Source organism: Euwallacea similis, chromosome 18, assembly GCF_039881205.1.
Source record: "Euwallacea similis isolate ESF13 chromosome 18, ESF131.1, whole genome shotgun sequence".
Lineage (NCBI taxonomy): Eukaryota > Metazoa > Arthropoda > Insecta > Coleoptera > Curculionidae > Euwallacea > Euwallacea similis.
In genome coordinates, this window is record NC_089626.1 from 1601608 (window position 1) to 1628451 (window position 26844).

The following is a 26844-nucleotide window of genomic DNA, read 5'->3' on the forward strand; positions in this document are numbered from 1 at the left end:
TAAAGGTGTATTGAAATATGCCGAGCACCAGCACCACCAAACAAAACCCGTCTTTGGATAAAGTTGCTATTTTGGCCTTTTTTCGACCAACGTCATCGACCGGGACTTTTTCTCTAGGGGTTTAAATAAAATTACCAGGAGTTCTATAATTTTATTATCTTATAATTACACTATTTACAACCTAACTTATTTACAAAACTAAAAAGAATACTAAATTACCACGTTTGTACCACATTTGAAGGCAAACGCCTTGCGTCTCAAAAGATACAATTTCTCAAAACTTGCGCGCTCAACTTCAGGAAGGTTCTGTTAGATTTCAAACGAGTTCTGATGCAGCCCTCTTCTAGGACCTGGAGTTTTTTACTGGGTTAATTATCCAAAGGATTAAGCAGAGTAACGAGGAGAGGGGTAATGAGCAAAAAGAAAAATTAAACAGTTTTTGGTTGTTTTAATATTGGGCTGTGAAGCTACGACCAAATAACAAATTTTGTTACAAAATCCCTAAATTATCGACGAGTTTATTAATCCGAGTTTAGCCTAATCGTTAAAGAAAAACATCGTGCATTTTGCAGTGTAGTAACCTAAAATCTAAATTTAATTGCTTCGAAGGTTTATTCACTTTCAGTAGTAAAAACGAGAACTCGAAAGGAAGAAAAACGTGTATAAGTTAATTAAGTAGATAGTTTTATTGTAATTCTTACAATTTACTTCTTTGGTGTGTATATTAAAAAAATATACGCTCGTACATTCCAGTTTTGTAGTAAAAACTATAAACTTGTTATATACAAAATTTTACATACAACAACTAAAAAAGCTTTGAATTTAAGTTGCATCCTCGAGACATCATGTTAGTTCTGCGGGCTTCGGAAAGAAAACTTCTCGTAGAAGCAATTTTAGTTACTGTATAATAAATCGCCTACTTGTGATGTATATAACACTCGATTGAAAATTAAAGTAAATTCTGAAAAAACACATAAAGCTCTTCCTGAAAATCGGACCAGCCGAAAAATTCCAAATCACTTGTCATACACACCACGCGCAGTTTAGGTACGTAAAGTCAAATTGAACACATCGGTTGGAATTACTTCTAATCAAAAAAAGAAAACATTAGCTATCAACAAGAAACTGGGCAACAGGGCTTTTCTGGACAATGCCGACAACTTTGAGTCCTAGAAGGGATTACACACTAAAGGCACCAGCTGAGCCTTCTAGATCACAAAATTCCAATTAAAATGTGTTATTTTTCAGAAAAATTCTGGATGCTCTAATGCAAGGCACGGTTTGGTCCCTGAGGCATTCGACCACACCCACATACGATCTGCTCACCAATATATCACAAGTTAGGATGTAAGTCGTTCCATTTGAAGTTTTACGACTCCCATCGTCTTTGAAATGGAATGTGAAACCTACTTAAGCTCGTGCATGTTTTTACTTAAAAGCAAATTATTGTGAGGTCCAGATAAGTGTCTAATAAGTTCGGGCAGAGACTCGAACGACAAAGGACAAAAACAGCAATTAAATCGTCCAGAGTTGCCATCATTGGAAGATATGACGTTCCTATGCACAGAACACAAGTGTTTTAGCAAATGAGCTTTTTGCTTGAACATCGCCACACAAAGTCTACAAGCGAACGGTTTCTCTCCCGTATGAACACGCAAATGAGTTTTCAAGTTCCAAGACATACCGAACTGTTTTCCGCAATATTCGCACCTATATTCGCGCACTTGGACGGCAGGCAGAGCCTGTTTGCTCCCAGTGGCCTGCTGGGAGGTCTCCGCAGAGTCTTCTCCTCCAGGGTTCGAGGAGTACCCGGGAGGAGGCTCACGAGGCTCATCGTTGCTAGGGGGAGGGTTCACTTGGGTTTGACACAAACTCCAAGCTCCCCAAGTGTGCTCGAACGATTGATACGTTTCCGACACCAGTCCTTGGTCGGCACTTGGAGGTCTATATTTCACCACTACATTTTCAGGGGCAGAAGAAGTGTCTGGATGAGTTCCGGGTGTAGGAGTGTGCGTTCGATCAACTAGAAACGGGGGAGCGGACAGTGAAAGCGGGTGATGCGCCGCTAAAATCGGAGGAAGATTCTTGTACCTATGGGGAGTGTGATGACCTGCATCTTCTATATATGACGGAGAGAAGGGGACGAAAGGTGGATTTTGCGCAGGTGAGTTGTGGAAACCTGGACGTCTTTTCCTGTGAGGAGTCACTACGTAATTATCTGGGCTCTGCACTAGGGATATCAACTTGGGGTCGGCTATGGGCGGCTTGATTTGGGAATACTCCTCCTGGTGCTTCAAATCTATCGGCTCTATATATGTGGTTTTCCGTTTCATGCGGTGGTGGTGGAACTGGGACAGCTCATGCACCTTCGGAGCTATCTTCACCGACGTTTGACCTATTTTCATAGAGTCAGAGTTATTCTGTTCCGCCCTCTGAAAAATACAACTTATCAATGCGGACGTTGAATCGACTAATATGTATACCTCAGCGTTATTTTCCAGCTCTGGCATAGTTTCATCCTTATCGGTATTCTTAGTACTAATAGATAAGTTCACAGGGTTGGGAGATCCATTGTTCTGGTCTTGAGACGACGATTCTTCCGCGGGGTCGTCATCGTCGTCCTTAATTTCACCTTCTTCCTTTTCATCGTCGTCTGTTTCTCGTTTGATTTGGACGGCGTCGGACGGGTCGTGGTCGCGTTCCCAGCTGCTCCCTCCATCGTCGGACTGACTTTTGGCCTCTTCAGAATTTGAAGACTGCCAGACATCCGACTTGATTTGGAGCAACTCGAAGAGTTCTTGTATACTTTCCAATTCACTCGACTAAAAATCAATATTCGTGGTGATGGATAGACAGTCACCGTCGTCCTGAGATGGAACGCGAATTGATTCGTATTTTCACCTTAAGACAGAGTCTACACTGTCTTAATTTTGGATATTAGGATTAATGTATGATTCGACCAGAAGTAAGCATAGAGTAGCTTTGACGAGGGTTACTACTACGGATTTTCAATTCTCAAAAAGACTACTATTTCTACTTTCACGATTAACTTAATAGACTAAAACATGTTTTACCTTGACACAGGCTTGTCCATTGTACAAAAAGTCCAACAGATGTTTTAGATGGCAGCTCTTAATCCCCGGCAGTAAAACGACGCAAGGTCCGTTGGCGTGTACGCTCTCGCCAAGAATCCTGCGCACCAGCGGGCTGGCCGTTGCCATGATGATCTTATGGGCGCTGAGGGCGGTTTTGTCGTCGCAAATGAACGTCATGTCGGCGTAGTTCTCTGATGCAAAACAAGTTTTGATTTCGTCTACTATTGTAGCATGGTGTTTGCCGTAGTGAAGGGTTAGTAGGCCGTGAGAGTCTTGTTCTCCTGAGTACATGGCGAATTTCGTTGTTGGGAAGGGACCACCTGCAAGAGAGTTGAGCATACTTAAGCACGCCTATGATATTTGCCCTAACAGCCGAATAAGACTCGTATGCCACTCTACACGTGGTTTCTATTTTTGTTTTTAAAGCCACTTAAGCTGGAAACAAATGGTCTTTCATGTAGTGTTAACTGGGTCAACATTGTAGTTACATTCGCCATGGCACGCGGTATTTAATTAATGACTTCCTCTAAAATAGTTTCTAATTATCGGTTAATAATTGAAGTTTGGGGTCTTCGCAGGAGGCTTAAACGGATTTGAAATAACAGCATTAGCTCTGGTATTCGGACACAAAAATATTCAAACCGACTATTTCGATTTGGAAGCCGACTAAATTCAGGTTTGGCATCTCGCGGGGAATTTCGAAATAAAAGTAAAAACACAGATTAGATTTTACACAACGTTTCAGAAAAAGTAGAAGGATAATGTGCAACAAATCTGGGTCAATATTTTCTTTTGTTTTTTTACTTTCTGACTGCGAAATATGTGGAAATACGAAATGAATGCGTTTCTTTGGACAGCTATTATTAAAAATTTCATAGACAAATTTAAATTTAATTGCTATGGCATACTACATAATTTCGCAGGGTTGCCTCATACCGGCCAGGATTTGAAGAGGTCTACCATCGCAAATAGGATACGTAATTAGTCAGGTGTTGCCTCATCAACTGAATTCTGATCAGGTGAACGATGTGTGATAAACGGGTCGTAAACTTACTTTAACTGCTTTAACTGGAAAGAAATGTCATTATCTAATTATTAACCAGTAATAAATCGAATTAGAAGAATTTCTCCAATGCTTTTTAATGGCCTGATATATTAGCTCACCTGAAGTCAGTGACATCGCTTTTCGTTATACCGAACAACCAAAGCAGCTCCCAACATATTAAACGTATCTGGACTTTAATTCATTGTAAATTGAGGGGTCGTTAAAGTAACTAAATGGTTTTATAAAACATATTTCTATGTACAAATGAACTCGCATTATTAAGAACAATTCCTTGAAATTTGTTTATGGCCTATGGGTTAATAACAGACGTCATAAGCAAATTAATTCGTATAAATCAGTGTAAAGATGTTTTGTTAATCTGCTCATGTTTACCAAAGTAACGAACACATCTTCGGCACTTGCGCAATTCTTAACGTCCGATCGTTTAATAATTTATTGCCACATTTGCCGTTACTGTTGCCATTCGACACCAATCAGAACTTAATCGAAGTTCGCCTACAGGGCGAGGCATTCAAATGTCTTAGTATCTCGGAAAGCACTTACCCACCACACCCAAATTCAGGAAGTTCCGCAGGATCCGCTTAAGCTCGATCCTGTGACGATATTGTTGATGTTGCCAAGTTTGCACTTTTTCCATAGATGTCAGAGCTTTTATTTCGATTAAGATGGGCTGCGAAGTGGACACGAGGTGTATGCCACACCTCGCGGCAATGTACATTTTTGAACATTTTTTAAAATATGCCATTTCGTGGGGTCCTTAAATCTAAGCCGCAGAGGGCAGAGCGACGCTTCGTTGCAACCCCTTCAAGGCAGTGCGGACCGTTTCGTTTTATCTGAAACTGTCGATGAGATGGAGCTGATCCTGAGAGTTGCAAAAATGCGTAATAAAGGGAAGTCCTAGAAACTGGGCAAAAAATGGAAACTTGGCAACATCGCGTAAGTGTATTATCACTATTGAATCGGGCACGATCAGGTACCCACATATACAGAACTTTTTAAGTAAGAGGCGGTTTTTTGAATATACGGTTTTTCCCAGTTTTAAAAATTGAAACTGCGGCTATGCATTCAAATGCATTCAGTTAGGTTGTGACCAGCAAGCTAAAAGTGAACAAATTAATGGAGTTTTTATTTTAAATTAAGTTCAGAACTCATTAGGACTTAAGTAAACCCACAATACCTTTCTAAACACGCACGCAGAAGACCCATAGCTTGCGCCATCATCAGGTAATATTTTTCGAATAAACTTTTACAACACTTAAAGGTAATTATGACCTTTCACAACATTATTACGAGCAAGCCTTCTTTCACTTTTACGATGTTTAGAAAGTCGTCTACAATGCCAACCTTCACTTTCTAACGAGTTTTTGTCATCTTAAAGGACCATGAAAGTGCTTTCCATGTTGGGCGTAGCGTGCGTCAATATTGTGACCGGTTTAGTGCTTAAGGGTGAAAGGATTTTTTTTTGGGGAAAGCGAGAGTGATCTAAAAATGAGCGTTGAAAAACTCTTTAGGTATACTTGAATCCTAGATGCGATCTTTCCTTTCATTAGACGGCTTACGTAACACTTAAGTAAAGGCAAAGTACGTATCAATTAATACCTGGGACAATGAAGAATAGAAAATAGCGATTTTACTAATTTGGCGTGCAATTAATTTTTACATGTGAGTATTGTAAAACAAATTTATTTAAACAGCCCCAAGGTCGTGATAGGAGTCCAATAGAAACATGTAATTTCATAATTGAAGCCGAATGAAAAACTATACGGGATTATGCAATATTGGTTTAAATCGGAATGCTGGTAATAGTAGGTACTGGATTTTTCCTTTTTTGCTGGTACCATTGTGTGCTCTAATTTGTTTTAAGGCGTTGGTACAATGCATTCATTGATAGCTGTTCCACTGAGGCTAAAACTGTTGAAAACATTGCAATAAATGCCAGCGCAGCACTAAAAACATCTTAAGCGCGAGGTAAGTAAGTTGCAAAACGGGGCAATACTGCAGATAGCAAATCCATATTGCATAGATTAAGCTTAAGTTGCACGAAGTTGATGCGTGCGGACTATCTTCAAAATAACTGAACCATAAAGACAAATACTGAAAGTTAAGACCTGTTACTAAAATTCCATAATCCTGTTCGTTACGTTAGGCTAGACCTCTAATCTGCAATAAAAATCTGAGATATCCGTACAAAAAAAGGCTTAAAAGTCGCATGTAGCAAGACGGTCTAGATCAATGGTGGGCAGCGTTTTTTAAATTACATGGAGACAATTTTACAACAACTGTCTCTTCAAGTAGGACTTGTGATAACGCATTTAATTGCCGGGCTCCTGCGAGATCAGAAAATTAACTTAATGAATTGCCTAGTGGTTTTTTAGAAACTTCTAGAGAATTTCAGTGCGAGTGCACATGCCTCGCCTAAAGCTTTTCCACTTTATTTATAAAGGAAGAATAATGCTTTTTGCCTCACATGTAGCACATACAATTTCCTAGAAAAAATGTGTCGGAAATTAGTAAAAGAACATCAATTATTGAAAGCAATGAAAACCCCATTGTTGTGTGTTATTAGCAGTAAAATTGGCTTGATGTAAAGTTACAAAACAAGAAAATTATCTAAATCTAGACGCGATTGCTTGAAAGTAACCTTGATAGACTGACTAAATAACAATCATCAATAAACATTATATGCATTATGGCAAAATTGATTTTTTTATGGCGTCAATTCAATTGTTTTTGCACGGTTTTTCGCTAATGCATCATTCTCTCGCGGTGAGCAAGTTTTTTATTTATATGAAGTTTTTTCTGAAAAAAAGGACTTAGTCACGTGTAAAACGAAAGCTTAATTGCATGACATGTGTTGCGGATTTTCTTTAATGTGAAACACGGAGGCTCAAAGGAACCCACAGATGAGTAAAATTGCGTCACAACAATAAATACCAGAGCTTTTCTGCCTAGGCTGCATAGTACGTATGTACAATCGCCGCCGCGCCCTTTGCGGCGCATCACCACCGCACCGTAAAGGGCGGTGGTGATGCTCCGCCCCTTGCGGCGCACCAATAGCTGAGGTGCATAACCGTCGCCCTTGCGGCGCGGTAGTGATGCTCCCTAGCTATTTTCGGATTGAAATCTGCTTTTTGTAAAAGAGCGGTGGCTGAAAATAAATAAAAATAGTTGCTAAAACAAAAAATAAACATCGCTATTGCCAATTCTAACAGACTAACCTTAGCACACATGCAACTTTCCAAAACATAGCTTTTCACTGTGGTAATGCATACATCCGTTCCTAACCGATTCAAATTATGAAAAGAATCCTGAATAAAATCTGTTTTCCTTTTCTGATCTCCCACGTTGTCGTTACAAAACTACAAACATTACATACATGTTACGCTTAATATTATGTATGAATGTATGTATGTATAGCACAACTCGCCTACTTTTACTTTTACTTATTAAGAAGGCAATTCTTGCGCGACAGCCAGCTAGAATTATGTCATTTATGTATCCTACGAGGTACTCCGCAAAAGTTGGACTTTAAATTTAATTTTTGTAACGAATTTGTTGCTGCCATGCTGCAGAGAACCGCTACTAGAGAGATCGTTATAATGGGTCTCGTTAGAAATTGCGTGCTAACAAGGGTGATAATAGGAAGATGAAACTTTGTGCTTAGAGAGCAAGGTGCTAAAAGTGTTCTTTATGATACTGGGGACAATGTATAAAAAATTTTCGATCTAAATATGACGCAAAAATATTAATTCGACTGTGAAACGGCAAGGACGTGTGCAAGTGGGAGTCAAAAATACTCTGGATGGATGATTCAGATTTATATACCAATTAGGGCAAAAGCACTAAAACTGCTTAAATTCAGTCAATTACCCCGTGGACGCACAAACAAGCTCTAATGTGTTAGCAATATGATTTATAAGAGAGCATAGAGGAAAAACTACTTATAAAAAAGTGAGAATAGTGACAAAACAAAACTTAATAGGAAATAATCAATAGATAAATGACCAAAATCGTGGAGTCGAGCATCGGGGCTGAGCTATAAAAAATTAGAACACGTTTTTCTAGACACTTTTTAGTGTAGCGCAAGGTGCGCGATGTTGGTGCGCATTGCGATTTTTCAAAATAACCGATCGTGGTAGCTAGAAATAAAGGAAACTGTTATCTGAACTTCTAAAGCTAAAAAGTTAGTTCTTTCTCAGTAATCAATTAAATTGAAATTTTAGTGATAAAGTTTGGAGAAATTTACAAATTTTTGTTTGAGTTCAAATCGACTGTTGAGTTAGCGGCAATGAGAGCCCAGTGATGGGACATGTCTAGAGAATTTTTTCAAATTAAGCGAGCGTTCGTTATGAAAATATCCGAATAATAATTGATTAAAAGTCGTCCTCATAAGATAAACCTGCGTGCAACTGATGAAAACCATGAACGGATCAGTCACAATAATCGGCAGTAGGACTAAACTGAATGGTTTACGAAAAGTAAAAGTTTTATTTTTGGGAGGTCGTTTTTAGAATGGTGAATGTTAGTCGTAACGCCTTGCGTAATTGGTAATTTTATGGGTATAGTAATTATCGTTAACTTCTTCCATGCTTTGTTTGAATCGTTTTCGGCATGGTCTCTTATGGGTTCTGCTAAATAACCGAAAATTAAATATTTGCTTTTATTGCAAGCGGTTGATATGTAACAGATGGGGATAACGAGATGTATCAGGCCTTTCTAACACCTAAAAACCAGGATTTCTTATAGTACAGCTAATTATAAGTGCAATAAATGATCGATCATTCAATTCCAGTAGCGAAAAGACGTCTTTCGTAAGCAATGTTGCATGTTTTGCATGTCACAATGACTGCAGAAAATTATTCTACCTACAATGATCCATTTCAAAGTGATTTACAGGCTAAAAAATTGCATCTACATGTCTTTCAGACTCGCGGTATTTGCTTACAAACAATTCCTGTAATTGTGTAATACTAAGCTTAATTGTTTAGCATTCTGCGCTTGATCATTTGCGCTCTACAAGCATATATTTGTTTATGTCTTGGACGCATTTGTGCATCAAACTTTTTAAAATTTTTCTCTTATGGCTGAGAACCATTTTTGGTACCACCGCAATAATGATCATTTAATAAGTCGGCAACTAGGTCGTTACGAAAACTTTTAACCGAGCACGCATCAATTCATTCTGGAAGTGGCCCAAATTTATAATTATCATTATTACAACTTGTTTCTTAACAGACAGAATTAGTGTCTGTTAAATTTCTAGATGAAATATGTTTCCATCGGCATTATTATTATTATTGAATTTAGTTCCCCTGATTGTTTCGCGTTTTTCCGAAAAATGTTTTTGTCCCTATGTTTTGGGTATCTATCCGACTATTTATAACAAATATGTGGGTGGGAGTGATGTTGATGGTGATCCAGTTGTATCAAGTCATAATTGGTCATCCACAAGACTGGGTAGGTTGAATTGAGGTATTTGTGATTATTAAGCGAACACATTCCTGCCGCAAAAGTAGTTCGACTTAGTCCAAATTTCGAATCTTCCTTGCGTTCCATCGAAATGCCCAAAATAGAAAATTTCTTCAGTCTCTTTATCTATATTAATACAGCACGTAGCACAAAGCATTTCGAAATTCATAATTTTCCGTTATTTCAAAATGAGCCATTGGGCACTGCTGTGGCGTTTCTACGATAGATACGCGCACGCGCAAGGCTTTCTTCATGTTTACGTCCTGTTCTCTCGTTTCAGCCTTTATAATTCTGATTTTAGTTTGTTTTTGTCTGAAATTTTTCTTAACTCGGTGGCCTAATAAGACCGACAAACGAGGACTAATCAGCCGTAGCTTGTCATATTTAAAATCTCCTATTAATCGTAGGATTATTCATTAGTTTAAAATTATTCCACTGCTGCGGCTACTGCGCATCTCTCAATATTCGCGCATGCCATTTTATGCTCCACAGCAAATTTTAATTGGGTTTAACAAAAGCAGCGGTTTTATTTAATATTTAACTTCTACGACATCCTAAACATACAAGGAGGTTGTTTTTCTGGTTGGATGGTACTTGGAAATGGGCACATCAAGGGAAGTTTGGAAGGTACCTTTGATTTCCTCGGATAGCTCAGAAGTTTTTGACGACTCGACTAGGATTATAGAACCTTTTGGTTGTCAGAAATAGAGGATTCTGGAACAGTTGGATTAAACTGTGATAAGTTAAAGGGCTTAAAGTTAGGGGCGACTAAATTCATTTTGATTTCACTACTCCTAGGTTTCTACAGTTAAAAACAGTGAAAATTTCCAAGTATTAGAAACATGATATGCTGGTTCCTTCGTTGCGAAGATTGAATCATGGCTCGTATTAGATAATTAACTTTCCAGCAATTGCCCATTGTGACTATTTAGCTTGATTAGTGGTTTAATAATGCTGCTTTAGATATATTCAGCAGATTTGACCATACAAAATTACCTTCGTTAGTAAAATGGATATGTAGGAAAGTGATTTATCGATGGAATTAAGTCCCGTGTCGGATGTTTCGCTCCTGAGCCCAGTCCTGAATAAAATTCTTCGCGAGCTTCTGATGAGTGCATTGATGCAGGATGGAACATTCGCTTTGCTGCATGGAGAAATTAATTTTATATTTGTGTTTCCATCATTAGAAGTAAAAAGGTTCCCGCATTCCTGTTCAGGATAAATATAAGTTAATTAACTTGTCTAAGAGTGTGGTAATGTAATAAAAAATCAAAAATTTATTATTAAAGAAATTACTGTTTACGATAGTTGGGTCATCGCATGTGCTCATGCATATAAAAAAGCACTTACAATGTTTATGATTTGTTGATATTGTTCCAATTAATTGCAGTTTGATCTTAGTTCCGTAAGTACCTATAACTTGCAGTGGAGGAAATTGTCAAGAATTGATTCAAAAGGATTAATACAATAATAATACAGTGGTTCAAATTAATGTTATTTCCATTGGGGTGACGTGACTAATCCTATAGCCATCACGTGCTTTGGATGAAATAGCAAAAGTTTCCATTAAAAAACAATATGTTTGTGAACGTAAATATTGAGGAATGTATCTGTGTTGAATGGCGCATAAGATATCGATGCACCTTTGATAGGAGCCCGAGAATGAGCCCTAGCACGAACATCAAAGGAACCAAACGGTCGTTCGGTTCTTCTTTCAATTATGTGTTAATTCATATGCGAATGATGCTTTATCTGTAACGTTCATCCTGCATTTAGGAAAAATCGAGGGAAAAATACTGTGCGTGTATGTTGCCGGATATTCACCATTTTGCTCTAATTTATGGTGGTAAATTAACATAAGCATAAAATATTCCTTTTATTTACTTCGCCCGCTGATCATCGGCATCCAGGAAAAGTACTGCTTGTACGAATAAGGGATTCATATTCGTTGGCAAATATATTTGCAAAGAAATGCCTATGTGATCTTTCAAGGCGGAGCCTCATCAAATAATCCGAATATTCGTTATCTCTGCCGTTCTAGTCGTAAATCGCGATTTGTGCGAAGTACCGCGGATATTACCCAATGCGAATGTAATAAACATAATTGGTAAAATATTGGTGTACGCAAGTGTGGAGCCTGCGTTGGACTAGAATTATGATCAAGCCTATTAACTATAGAAACTCCAACGCAACAAGTAGCGCAAAAAGGCCTTATTGTCCTTACGGCGACTTCTTCCAGCAGCAGGTGCTGGCTGGCGCCAGCCAATTTACCATTTCTGAAGTTTTCGGGCATCCGACCGAATTTAGAGAAGTCTAAAACGGGAGTAGTGAAATGAAGGAGATTGCCGAACAATATGGCGAACTAATTGCATTACAGAACATTAAGCAACTTTTCTATTTAAAATGAACGTGATGTAAGAAATAGAAATGCAAAGTTACATAATGTTGAATCGAAAGCAGTGTTTGTTGGAGTTGCACGAGGCGCGCCAGGACAATGCGCAATCCGAGTCGTTACGGCAGAGCAAGAGAAAATCAACAGGTGGTTGTTGATTGGGAAATTGGCGCGAGAAAGTGGGACTTACCGGGAAAAAATGATATTCCTAAAATGAGGCACCCGGAACAGCGTTATCCAAGGGGTAGCCGCGGGGGTGAGCACCAGGAACACCACCTAAACACCGAGCCATGGCTCCACAAACACTAGAACACAATCCGTCGCTGGCTTCGCGTCGAGTGTATATATTTTTGGGGCACGGGTTTCCAGTGCGCTCGGTTGCCCAACAAATGAAAGTAAAAGTGAACGAGCCTTCACAACGCGGCTACAGCGGTCAGTCCCGGAGTCCTGATGGATGGAATGGAATCGACGAAGCGCGCCCTAGCCGACTAAAATTTGCACTTAACTTAAAATAAATCGGGTTTAATGGATCGCCCGAATTTCTCCCTTTACTTTCCCCTCTTTTCTTCCTCCCACTCCGAATTTCCTCTCGCTAACTCGTTCTTTCTTCGCTGATTTCAAGGTTGGGTAGCGGCGGCCTGTCGGGTTCCATTCCATTCCATTCGACGCTGTTGGAGTGTATGGCATGACCTGAGCGCGGTCTATTTCGGTAATGGTGAACGTAAATGTTCCTTACGAACGGATTGGCACTCGTATTTCGCATTTGCTTTCACCAACAACTTTAGCCAAGGAGACTCGTCTCGGCTGCGGCCACCACAGTCAACGTGGGGCACAAATCGCCAGTACTTTCACAACACACACACCGGTGGGGGGCACTGTTGTATAATACTGTGAAATAACGATCCTGCAATATGCCCGAGCTTGGGAGCTAAATATTTTATTGCATTTTAACAATCTCTTCAACTCATCGTCTTTATTTTTGGACTCGATCATAATCTCACCGTCTTGCTTCACGTAGTCAAGTCCCGCATCTTTCTATTAACATTATCGCACTCTTACTGAATTAATAACTTTTCCATGCCCATTCATCTACTACTTTTAGGACATGAAACGCACGAAACAAATAAATTCACTTTCGTGTTTTTGCAAACTATGAACGGAGTAAGTAATAAATTCCTCGAAACACCCAGAAAAAAACCACACAACAATCCAATATTTAAAAACCGTATCATCCGCTCTTTTTGCCTCGCCGCGCTTACTTTTCTCATCTCTCGCCTCTTTTCCTCATTTTTCTCAACTCATGAAACCTGAGCAGCAATATTGACATTGCGAACGCATTCCAAATTTGCTGCTGCACACTGCCAACATCGACACGCTGAGATAAGGTCTGCGCATGAGTGTCGGTGGAGCTTTCACCTCGTCTTGCATTGACACGCGCAGGGTAAAAAACGGGAAGGGAAAACAGTTTCAACATGATAAGTCGAGATTTTTTCCTGGAGAATTCCGATGCCTTGGCTATGCTTAGGGGCAGAATCGCGTGGACGTCCGATGAATGGTGATTCTCGAATTCGCGAGAAATGAGAAGGCGGTGGAAGAATGACTGAAAGGGAGGACGATTCTGTGACAGAACCTTCAAATAAGAGAATTAAAGGAGACTGATCAACAGCAGAATTTCGCGGGTCGAATGTAGTTTGAAGACGGCGCCAGATTTGTCGCCGAGGGGTGAGAGTGGTGTGCGGCTTCGCCGCCCCATCAACCCCTCTTTATGTGTGAGGCGCCATTCTCAACCGAAATAGAAAGAGTAATTCTAGACCTTTTTGACGTCCAGGCCTAAAATAATGACTCCAACTATGTAAATTTAAAATAAATCCAGACTCAAAGTAGCATAAATCCGATTTCATTCTATGGCAAACAATAAGATCTCAGTATGGTTACTAATTAGAGTGCACACGTCCTATTAATAATGAAATTTATGGGGACATTCATTTTAACATCCTGTGATGTTATCGTCGTGGGCTCGCGTTATTTTCGTTGAATCTTGGGATTGTTTGTTGGACGTAAATACGGAACCTGGGGTGGAAATCTGCGAGCAACTGAACTGCTGTTAACCGGCGTTATGATGTAAACTTACGAAGTTACGAGATTAGTATGGCCGCAGTAATAGCGGCAAGGGAAAGTGCCCATATTTTACGTATACTTTCACTATCGCGTAATGTCTGTCTGGACCTCGGCTAATTCGGAATATCGGCCTCGAAATCGACACTTCATTACGCATTATTACGTAAGACGCCTTTGCAAAGCCTACGACCGTCGCTTTAAAGCACAGAGACATCTGCTTACGTTGCCCTTTAATTAACTTTTTTAATTAGGGCTAAAAATTTTAGAGAACGGTTGGAGGAGGGCGAGCGAATGAGGCACCGATCAAATAGGAGTTTGAAGGGCATTGACGATCGCAAGACTGTCCATGCAGGCCTGATACAATAGAAACGCCCATCGATGAGGAACTAATTGATGTAACTGTTCCGGTTTCAGAGTGCATGCTCGATGTCGGATCTATGAGTAATTTGGACCAGATGGTGGAACGGATAGTGAGGTAGATCATAACACGAGTCTAGTTGTTAATTTGCAATTATTATGTAATCAGCCATAGGAAGAACGCATTCAATGTTATGTTACTTTTGCATGCCCGCTCCTATGAATTAGCGTATTTTACTGTCGTGAAGGTTTGTTCTTGGGTATTAGCAAACTGAAGTGAAAAAAGCTGCAATTATTCGTTGTAAAAAAAGCAGCACTGATGATGTGAATCTCATAAATAACGAATGGCGTAATACAGGCAAGTTTCGTATTAAGTAATTGATAGTTTTGTGTTGGCTCGACTGTCCTCGAGACTGAATTTACCTGTTTGAAACTTTCAAGGTCCCCGCTTTGTAGGGAAGTGAAAGTAGTCTTGCTTGGACTGACACGGCAACAGAACAGACAACACTGCGATGCCAACTAATAGGTACTGCGAGCATAATTTGCAATTAATTCTATCGCCTAAATAAAATCAGATGTAGGTACTGCGATACGAATTTCCTGGGAGTACCAGTCGGAGGCAAATTCCTCACCTACATTCAATGGGAAAATTTGCCTAATTGATTGGTGTACCTGAACCATTTTTTTTTTGCTAAACGCGGTGATGTAAGCGCAAAATTCTTTTGCAACGGTCAAACGACAAATTGTTGTTTTCAACATGCTCAGGTGCTCATTTGTAAAGCCCGCTTGGTGTTTTGATGGGGCCTTTGCGTTCGGCCCATTGGACAAGCCGCAGTGGTGCTCTCATTGCGAAACTGAGGGAAAACAATTACTTAAAATTGTTACTAACGATAAAATTACTTTAAGGCAGACCTTCGTTAAGAGCCTGTCGAAACATTTCTCCCAATAAGCTGTACAGTTTATGTAATCCAAATTCATCTACTTATTGTACAACTGGTTACGTCAATTTCTTTTAACAGAATTTCACCAACAAAACACACTTAACGCAAAAAGAACAATGCCTGATTATTTTAAGGCACGTTTGTTTCCCATCTTACGGATTTGGAACATTTTGTATGCCAGTATGGGGACGAATTATGGGACATGTTGCGATTTCACTCGTCGAGTTTGCCGCTTTCTTATTGAGAAAATAATGAGAAAAATATTTATGGAAAATTCATTAGCCCGCCGAACCGCGTTGGACTTCTTGAAGTGGCCCGCGAAGGAAGCTGCGACTATTTGAAATTTATTAAGCATGAATTGCTTAAGTTTTACCAGCTTAAGCCTCAAAGCGAGCCAGCTAAAAATAAGCACACAATTTAAAGGCAGATTTAAACGATTCAACAGCACTGACTTTAAATGGACATTTATTTACACGTTGCTTCACTTCTTCCATCAAATTGCTTTTAATTCAGTAAAGTGACCCATTCATAACGAACGGAACGATTTTTTTAAATTTGTCGAACACACACAAATTGCTTGATTCTCATAGCTTCGGGTGCTCACACGAGAGCTTTATGCGGATTATAGAGAAACGTTTAAATTATTGACCTGCGCTGGAGTCGCTAAAGTAGCTCATTCTCAGCGGAAGCTATGAAGCTCCTTTAAACTTCAATGAATGCAGATTGCTTGGGTTTTACAATTTAACTTCTCCAAGCGAGGACCTCATGTTGCAAGATTACCTAATTACTTAGAGAAAGAAATTCATTAGGATTTTATAGGTAAATCTTCATACTGCGGGACCACGGTAGACCCCTCATCCTCCACGGATCCATTTTTTCAAACTCGTTGCTTAATTCTTTTACCTTCAAGTCTCTACGTCAGAACTGCAGCTTTGTGTTATAAAATTGCGTATTCCATTAAACCAGAATTATGCGATTCATAGGAAAATCTTGAGACAACCGATCTGACTTCACTACATTAAAGTATCTGGTTCTTAATGGAAGCTATGATTTTTTAATGCATTACTATCTTATTACATTGCAATCTAAAGCTTGCATTGCATATTCGATTAAAACAAGAAATGTACACTTAAAAGCCATCTTTGGGGTATCAACTGGCAGCATTAAAGGCACTTATTCCCATGAAGAATGTTACGATTTCTCGAAGCTGTAAAATTGAGCGAATTATAATAATGATTTTTCCGTCCCATCGAATAAACATAAAATCTGAAATTCTTAATGTGGTGTAACTATAACAGCGATGATAACAGTGATTGGTCTTGTGAAATATCTGTGACATAGAAAAAGATGTGGCAAGTCTCTTCTTTGAAAAAATCACTGAGTTTAAGGCGTGGCTGGGCAAATAGAGACTGGTTTCCTCCAATCAGGACACACCAGCTTCCTCAGATTTATATTGAAGTCACTATTTGCTGCATTCGATTACGCTAGTAGATAACTTTATTTGCAGTTACCGTTATGTTTGATCAAGAACGGTTTTCAACCAGTATTCATTTCTATATATTATGAAACTCTCCTTATACGAGTAATTCTTTAGATTAAGAATGCGATATTCTATTTTATGCGCTTTTTGCTGCATGTTCTTGATTGAGTCGTTGCACTCTTATCTCAGTGACAAGTTTTAAATGTAGAAAAGTTCTCAGTAAAGCTGATCAAAGCACATGTGTCTTTTGTCCTTGATGCAACATTGGGTCAAAAGTAGCTAAGTGAGCACTTCAGCGTTTTTGCTGGTTTGCGATTTGTGTTTAACCGATGTCGAAACGCAAAGAGTGACAAAGAACAATATTATTCAGTATTATTGTAGCTATGACAGGCTTATCACAACCATGACCAAAATTTCTGGCAGGAGTACGTGTGCTATGAAAAATAACAATCATTTAAATATTGCAACTCGTTTCACAATGTTGTAATCGCAAACCTGCTTAAACTTTTATGCTATATAAAAGCGACCTTTCACATAAACCACAACCATTTTCACAAGCTACTTTATATTGGAAAGAATGCTTTTATTTGGATTGTTGTTGGGTGTCGCAACTCTGCCTTTTATGCAGCTTAAATCAATGCTGTTAATTAGCTTTTACATTAATTAATACCTGCCAATTTATTGTTATTAGGTCCTGACCTAGAATAACCATTAAGTTTTTACTATTCGCCAAGGGGATTAGTTAAGCAGATCAGAGTATGTAAATCGCCAACTTTCATAATGATCTTAGTCTTGTAATCCAGTCACAACGGTGCTTGGAAATAGTAAACTGAAAGACATGTGAATGATTAATATGACCACAGCTGCAAGTGTTTGCAAATTTTCAATTTCGCACTAATAATTAAAACAACTTTTAAGTTACCTTGAAATGTACAACAACTTACATAAATCTAATTATTTGAATTATCACTTCATAAACCGAATACAAATGAGAAATCCATAGTTGAAGAACAATGTTTAGCATAGAAAACAAAATGTTCGCCACCTGCAGGCGTCTGTAAGAAAAGTATTAATTAAAATAATTTATTTCAATAATATATTGTGTATTCATAATGGCAACACTTATGTACATGTTTTAGTTTCTAATCATCGACTAAGCACTTGTAATTATTTTGAATTTTAATGATAGTTCTTTATGTCGTGTTGATCTCCTAGTTTCCTCTCTACTACCGTAAAAAGACGTTTAATTAAAGAATCACTTATCTCAACTTTTTTTCTTCTCCCTTTATGTTGTATTTATTGAGTATACAAATTTTTTCACTTTATACAACTATTAACAATTCTTTATGATGTCCTATTACATCGTTAATAGCTTGGTTCTTCCCTTTTCTTGTTTTTCCTTGTTTTCGAATTAGACTAAATTGTGAAGAACGAAGTATCTTCTAATATACGTTTTTTTGTCTCTCGTTAACTCCTTTATTGCAAACATCCTTTAAGCGTGACCAGTTTAGGATTGCCAATTTTTTTATGTGTGTGGTCTACCTCAATCTATGCCATCCTTCTTACTTTCCTCCCTCTCCTTCTAATAAAAAGTTTCTTTTTCCATTTTTTCCAAACTACCCGTTTCCAATAATACTTGTTCTTTCACGTTAAAGATATTTGTAGGAAATATGTAACAAACTTCGTATTCAGTTTTTCATTTTTAATTATTTTTGCTCATTCTACGTCTTCTTTTTAATTACCAATTTCCTTAATTATTTTTGACTTAAAAAATCTACCAATCTCTATTACTTCAAACTTAAAATCAAATTTGATTTAATTTTTTTCGTTCATACCTTTTTGTGCTCTGCATCTCTAGCTTCCTCCTTATACATACTATACGTATACCTCCACTTTCCTTTGTTGTGTGCAATCACGATTCTTCGAAATTTATTTAATATCAAGCTCGTTATTTTACATTTAAGTCAATTCCTTTTCACGTTAATAAATTGCTTTTTGACTTAAGCAATGAAAAGCGTTTGGGCTTGAAATCCCTGGCGTTCGAAACAATAACTAATCACTGAAGTGGCAAAAGTGGAAGAAATTAATACTCTCCATTATTTCAGATTCAGACCTGAACTAGAATACAAAAGTGGAACAAAATAATTATTAATTATGTACCGTTCACACATATCTAGGTATATGCCAACCCGACCAAACCAAACGTGAGACATTAAAAGAATTCCTTTTAGTTTTTACTTTTACTTTCAATGTTAGCACACATACGAAGTGTTTAAATACCACTTGCGCTTAATACCACCGCAGGAGCTCGATTTGAGCGGGGGTGTTTAAAAAATCTAAGAGAAAGTTGTATTTAAGGACATTTATGTCCTTAACTATTTACAGTATTATGCTAATCAGACTAGTCAAGCATATAGATCCTTTAAGAGCCTTTTCTTACGGCAAATCAATGATGCTAAGCGGGATTAATCAGTTGGTTGTGTGGTAATCACTAAGGAATTCGCTACCTTGAATTGCTATGATATATGAGATTGTGGTTAATTTCTCATTAAATTAATCTGAGGATAGGTAAACAGGTTTGGAGTATGCAAGAAGAAATTTGACTTGACATTGATTGTATTCATGCAAGATAGCTAAGGAACTACGAAGCAAAAGTACTACTACTGTGCTGAAATATGATGTAAAATCTATATTATTGGACTGGATGGATGCACGAGTAATAGGGTCTGAAGTGATGAGAGATTTTTACTATTGCATTAAGAAATACTAGTACAGGGTGATTCAAAAAGGTGGTGCTAAACTTGAGGGGATATTGCGGTAAAGAATTTTTGCATATAAACCCCTAGTCGGAAATGAGCCGTTGAGGCCTTGGAGCAATTTTTGTCCAAAAACATAATGTTGTCTCGTTGATACCAAAAGACTTCGATGATTACATGCGATCACGAATAAAATCAATTTTTAATAACATCGTGTGAAGGAAATGCAGTTGATAAAAACTTAACAAAGGACAAAAAAGTGTTTGTTTTCAATGAAATCAATTGTCTTTAATAAAAAATAGTGAAACATCGAAGTCTTTTGGCATCAACGAGACAACATTATGTTTTTGGACAAAAATTGCTCCAAGGCCAAAAAAGCTCATTTTCGACTAGGGGTTTATATGCATAAATTCTTTACCGCAATGTCCCCTCAAGTTTGGCACCACTTTTTTGAATCGCCCTGTATATGTACATTTAATAGTATATTTCAGCAAAAAGTTGTGTGGTCAATTCAGTGTCATTTGGGGAATAAAACTCCGAAAAATAACAAGTGCTAATTGAAGGAATTAAATCAAAAATTTTAGGACAATTACTTTCTCTATTAAATATAAATCTCCTTCAGAGAAGTGAGGCAGCCGAAGGATGTATGTACCTATTATTCATTTTTTTGCACAATTGCCTGTTTAAGACGTATAACCTTGCTCCAAAAAGTAACTAGTGTAGTATATAATTCCGTGTAGGAGTTCTTTCATTGTTAACCTCCTTAAAAATCTAAATAAATTTAGTACATGGACAATTTCTTTTAAATTGCTTAATATTGCATTATTTCCGTCCACAGAATGGTAATACACGCACAAAAGGTCCGATAAATCAACCTTTATTTCTGTACTTGGAGCTAAAGGCACGTTTTTTAAAAATAATGTCAAGTGTAAAGTTACGTAAAGAATAATAATACAATTTTACGCAATGGCTATTGCTAGATGTGTAGTATAGTTTTTCGTTGTTTGGCGACAAGATTCTCTTTCATTTGACTCGGACAATGCAACATCCATGTAAAATTATGAAAGCTGTATTAAGTACCACGGACATTATCTAAGCAAGTGACATGAAGGCTAAAAAGATTCCCGTTTTAGTCAGGACAAAATACATGTTATCGCTACTGAAACATTAAAAGCATGCACATTGGAGCGAGCGTAGCAGCCATAAGTCAATCAGAGAATAAAGATAAAATATTAGGCTAAAATCTTTCCTTTGATTCACTTCCTTAGAAGTTGATGAAGATACATGACCCAGAAGAAAAAGATCGATTTTCGGATTTCTGATTAATGTTACCGAAGGTTTACGATTTTTTAGGCTAATTTTCTTAATCGTTCAAGCAGCGGCGATTTTGGGCTAGGACAAAAAAAATATACTAAAATCGGTGAAAAAAACGCTGTGTTGGGTTTGGATTGGTGTAAAAGTCAATGATGATGTGAATTAGGTTGAAATTTTGGGCTAAAATCGGGGGAACGATCAGATGAACTATTGTATGTGAAAGACGGGTCGCACAGTATCCTTAAGGATAAAATTGCAGCCTAAATTCTATGACAGTGTGGGATAAAATTACCTTCTCACTTTAGGTTTTTCTAAGGCATAAGTCGCCATCATCGCATCCTCTTCCTACAATTCTGGACTGAACTAAGACCAGATTAGGACGTGTTCTTTCTTTGCTATTTTGAATGTCGATAAATATAGTACGGATATTGACCATTAAATCATAATAGAGAATTTTTATTTTTTCCACTGGATCTACCTGTGGATTTTCGTGAGAATTTCGGGCTAAAGCCAACGAGAGTTTGGATCAATCATTAGCCTTGCTCACTCTATTGGATTTTGACGACTATACCTTAACATAAATTAATGGAAGTGACAGAGACTCTTAACAAAATTGCGTTTTTACGTAGATACTTTTATGATATTTTAAATATTATAATTTAAATTAAATATTTTAAGTTGCGCAAACGTTACAATAGCAGCCTTCATGAGGCTTGTTGGGTTCCTTGAAGTAGTAAAGACGCCAATATGACTATCATGAGATGATCTAATAATTTCTCATTAATTAGTTTATTTTACTCGCAGTGAACACTCTAAATTTCGACAACAGAAGACGAGGAAATGAAAGCAAAAAAGTGGTAACTGAGTGCAGCCGAATCTGACTGTGTTTAGCTTTGAATTTATTTCCTTTTCGTTCTTAAATGAGTAAGCTAAGAAAAGCCCGGTTTATGTAATAGATAAATTGAATAATTTAGCGTTAAAATAAACCAGGCTCCTTTGCAACTGTTTTATAGCCTATTTTATCCAATATTACATAAACCAACTCTTTGCGATTACATCTCTCTGGCTTCAGTGTCATTTATCATTAGTGTTTTATTTCACTTTTTCATCTTACATTAAACCTTTGTTTTCTCGGACATTTTTGCGTTTGCTTTTTTGGCTGCCTATAGAGGGGAGGCGCTTGCCCTCACCTACATTCAAGGCTTTCTTCATCTTAAAAACTGAAAGTCGAATTCAAGCTTTTCGTCTTGCTAAGGTCAGCGGCTCTGCAGCCCCTCAAATGAGATTCGATGAGGCCCATCTAGAGGTCGAAACGATGCCGATGGGCAAGATGTATTTGTGATGGCAAAGAGTGGGACCGTCTTTTGTCTCACTAATATATTACATTACAACATCAAGGTAGCAAGTGAATGTTTAGTTTACACTTTTGTTTAGAAAATAACCTTGAGGCATGATTCGTTCCATTCAAAGCGCTTTAAAAAAAGTTATTTTTACTGAATCCTGTCAGCGCACAGCATTCTCTTTTATGTAAATATTTATTAGCAGCGTTGGAATTTAAATATAAGAACCTTCTATACGTGTTATACCTTTCTATATAAAACAACAATTGAGATTACGTACCGGGTTTGTAATGTTTTCGTTGTGAACGTTACTTAATACCAATCATCAAGGTTAGGCACTGGCGTAACAGGTGGTTTTTGCACGATCCTGTTTCTAATGATGATCTTTCTCATTCGACATGATAGTTTAGTACGTTCGAACGGAAATGTGAACCTCATCAACTTACCCACTTCTATGATCTCGTCTGACGACATTTCGGCCACTTGGAGGATTGTCAAAACCTGCAAGAAACCATTTTTTTGTAACTGGCAATAGTTTCCTTATGGTCCTGCAAAACGCATAAAAAACCCCCATAACATTATAACAATAATATATCATATTCACGGTTCCAATCTTCCGCATAACATTTCGGCAATCATTAGGTTGCGCAATAACTAATATTAATCTACTTATACAGGACGCAACAAATGTTTTGGCCTCCAATGGATTTTCGGACTCCGCGGAGGCTGAGTGATAAATGTGGGTGCATGCGATAATTAAAATATTATTACTTAAGCAGCTATAATTACTTAGCTGGAATCTACTTATGCAACAGCTCTATGCAATTTGCTAGGAATTTGTCTTATTTTTTTAACAATGGGTGTATGCTCAGTGCAGCCGGTGTGCTGCGTGCCCATAGCACTCAATGCACAAATAGGTGACCAAATCTTCTTCAAACACTGTACACTCTTTAATCACGAGAACCTGAATCCTTTCTTAAAAGGAGAGAAAAATAATTTCAATGTCACATTCAAGATTAATTTCTCGACAACAAAATTATTAACCTTGAGTGAATATATCCGACGACTTAACGTGCATTTTTTCAGATTTAATATTCTTATACCTGGTGGCTACCTATTAAGGATTCCTGCATTCCCACTAGTCGGATTAACCGAAACGGTGCCATGATCATGATCGAATTTGGTTCTACAAAACTCGTCTTAATGTACATATAAATCATAGTTGTTCTCGGTTTCAGGGTATGGTATTCCCAGAAGAAAGGGACTTTTTTCAATAGAAACACTGAAGTTTTACGCTTTATACCTGGGAGTTATGGGAATTCAAATTTCCCCGATTGTGCAATTAAAGCTTATTAAATTTTTGGAGAAACGTGAAAGTTTGAAGCTATAAATATTCAAATTGAAGTTAGTTATTACAATTAGTCAGCTTATGTTGCTGAAAAAAGGCGACAACTAATCCAGATTTGGCCAGATTCCTGGAAAATTCTGCTCGGAACGTCTATGCATCCAAAATCAGACATGACGCACAAGACCCAAAAGCACTCAGGTCTATAAGTCTAACGTCGGTTATGCTGAAAGTTTGGGAAAGGTTACTGGAAGGTTACTTCCTCTTCGATAGGTTTTGTTTTTAGCAGCTATGAAAATAAAAAAATTCAGAATGGTGAAAAGATTCGCGAGGAACCGAATGAGGAGACCACCAGTATGACTCAAAAGCTCTAAGGTGCATAAAAGACCTCAGATCGTAGAAGATTGATACGTCAATTCAATAAAATATAACACACGCCGTTTCGTCATCACAATATCAATCATTTCAGTTCAGGCCTGTTGAGGTTGCATTAGATTCATACAAAATCGTTAGAAGACAGCGGGTTCATTCCGGTTGCTGAGAAATTGTGAATGGAAACTAGGCCAATTTGGATTACTTGGAAAATGTGAAAATTCAAGTAGGTTAAAATTATTATAAAACCATGAAGAGAATCAGGTCAATTCCGGTTGCTTTAGTTTTTGAAAAATGTTGATAAATGATGGTGTCAATATTAAAAATAAGGAATCTTTATTTGAAATTATGTGCAAACATGAAGTGAAATAACAAGGAATACAAAGAAGTGTTTTTCTTGGAGGATAAGTATTGTCACCAAGAAAAAACTCATCACATGTCCACTTGACAAAAAACCTCTTATTGTGATGGCCAATTCTGTCTTTAAAATTTTGGGAATTTACAAACTCTGGAATTGTTCTGGTTCAAAGATCTCTTAGGAGGCCAATTACTGAAATGGTAGGAATTTGAACAGCAAACACATGATCTGCGGTAAGCAATTAAAAGTAAAATTTCGCCCCTAGGCAGCCTGATTAACTGAGTCGCAACATACACTGCCTTTGTGCTATTTAGACCACTATTGCTACCTGCTATTAATTTTGAACCACTCGAACAGAGCTCTAATCGTTTACATGTTAAACAAAACTATTGCACAAAAGCTTTGAATCCCGGGCATGTTAAAAGAAAATGTCGGCAAGGCTCTAATAAATCAAAAACCTCCCATCGAATCCCCCGTTCCCGCCCTCGAACCCTTAAGGGGCTCCTTCTGTTTGATGCTAAAGAAGTATCAATTTAACATACCTGTTATTTCCTTTTTTCTGCCTAAACAAAATTCAGTAGGTACCGGAATGTTGAGAACCTCTATCTGGGAGGCTTTACAGCGATAATAAAGCCGGGCAAGAGATGCTACCACTTTCGGTTTTTGTTTCGAAAGTGAGGCCATTTTTGATGTAGGACCTTTTTGGGACGATATAAATGTCTCTGTCAATAAGAAAACATATAACTGAAGGCCTGCCTCCAAAGCAGTAGAATCAACAATGTACCGTATAATCCGAGTTTTTCGAGAGATAAAAGAAACGGAGCCCATTGGTGGAGGGCTTTTATGGCGCAGAACATGGCGGACGTCATTTCACTTTTATGATGATTTTAACTGCTTTTATTAGATCTTCAGTATAATTTATTTACCGATTCAATGTCTTTAAATGGAGCATGTTGTTTTTTGGATTTGGAGAGTAAGGTTGCGAGATGAATATTGTGCTGTTCACATTAATCTCGCCTCAGGCAATTAAATGAGAATCTTTCTGAAAATACTTCGAGATTGTAATTGTCTGTTTGCTTAGAGTAAGCCCTGGATGGGAGTTTAATTCTCTATATTGCGCCTTGTTGATTAGCAAGCGAATAATGTTTGACGTTGGAATTGAAGAGGGAAGACATGCCTGATGCTTTTATGGTCCCAGAGAAGATAAAGAAGTAAATAGTTTTATGAAGTTATTTAAGGCTCATTTTGAAACAGAACAACTACACATATTGACGATGGTTTTTTCAAGCTGAAGGTTGCGTTTTAAGAGCACAAACAATTGCCTCACAAGTAGGTACAAGTCGTTCTATTGTCATTAACAATTATCGTCTTAGATGTGGCAATGCCTCTTACATTAGATACCAGTAGTAAAACTTGTCTTCTCGGGTACTTATATGGTGACGAAATGACCAGAGAGGTTGTTATGGCTTTTTCAATTCTTTGCCTGAAACTAAAGGGTTTGTTCGAGCCCAGGTCACCGAGAACAGGCATTTGGCCACGGCTCGAAGTGACCATGATCAGAAAACAGGGCCGACACAGACTAAATTGATATTCTCACAGGCAAATATTTCGTTATAATCCGCTTTTTGGGGAGGACATAAAAAGTGTACTTCTTCAGCGTTTTAATTTAAAAAAAATCTCAAACTGAACCCTCTGTACAATCCAGCACTGGGCCCCCTTTAAGGATAGCCTCGCCCGATTCTCCGGGGAAGTGATCGTTTAGGGAAGCCGCACGGTCTCCCCGAGATCGGCAATCCATGTTCCGTCCTGTCTGGTCCCGGAACAGGGTCCATCTCCCCCGCTGAAGCTCCAACCTCTAATTTATTTTTTTTGTCAAATTTTCCTAAGAAAAGGAAAAAAATACTGAAGGTAGCTCTCTCGACGTGTTAGTTCCATCGGAATTCTCTACGGGCCTCAGTATAACGATCCCAATCCATCCGTGTGCCCCTTTTGATTGTGCACTGGAAGAGCCTTCTGGACACTAGTTGTTCTAAAAAAATGCGTCAAATTAATCATCCTCACGAGCTACAAATCTCACTTTGATATTTAGGTACTTCTCGTGATTCTTTGGTCTTGGGATCGATATGGGATTATAATAAGTCGATTTAAGTGAAAAAATACACTTCAAAAACGTTTAAATTCTCCTAAATAATTTAAAGAGTGAGGAGAGACGGGCAATTGAGGCTTATCATTTCGATGAGATCATAAACCTCAGATTGGTTTAATCTCACTACTCTGAGCCGAATGTAGCTATAATCCGAATTAATCCTAAGTCCTTTTAGCTCTTAATTCGCAGTGATTTAGTTTAATTCAGATTTTTGTTTCTTGACAAGTTTTCGCTTGGCATCCAATCTTGACAATTTGAAAACTGTTTGTTTAAACAAACTTATTTGTCGAGGGAA

The 26844-nt window shown here is 37.9% G+C and overlaps 1 protein-coding gene across 2 annotated transcripts; it reads right to left on the reverse strand.

The window, feature by feature from the left end:
• Positions 1-138: 138 nt before the first annotated feature.
• On the reverse strand, positions 139-25036 carry ken (ken and barbie). 2 transcript variants are annotated; one of them, XM_066398860.1, is made up of 5 exons: positions 24946-25036; positions 22775-22829; positions 3075-3415; positions 2484-2822; positions 139-2432 (listed from the first exon to the last, which is right to left on the reverse strand). In XM_066398860.1, the coding sequence occupies exons 2-5, from the start codon at positions 22800-22802 to the stop codon at positions 1407-1409; spliced, it is 1734 nt and encodes a 577-aa protein (XP_066254957.1). In that variant the 5' UTR covers positions 22803-22829; positions 24946-25036; the 3' UTR covers positions 139-1406. The 2 variants fall into 2 exon arrangements, with proteins under 2 accessions (XP_066254957.1, XP_066254958.1); XM_066398861.1 differs by lacking the exons at positions 22775-22829; positions 24946-25036 and adding an exon at positions 12213-12847.
• Positions 25037-26844: the final 1808 nt, after the last annotated feature.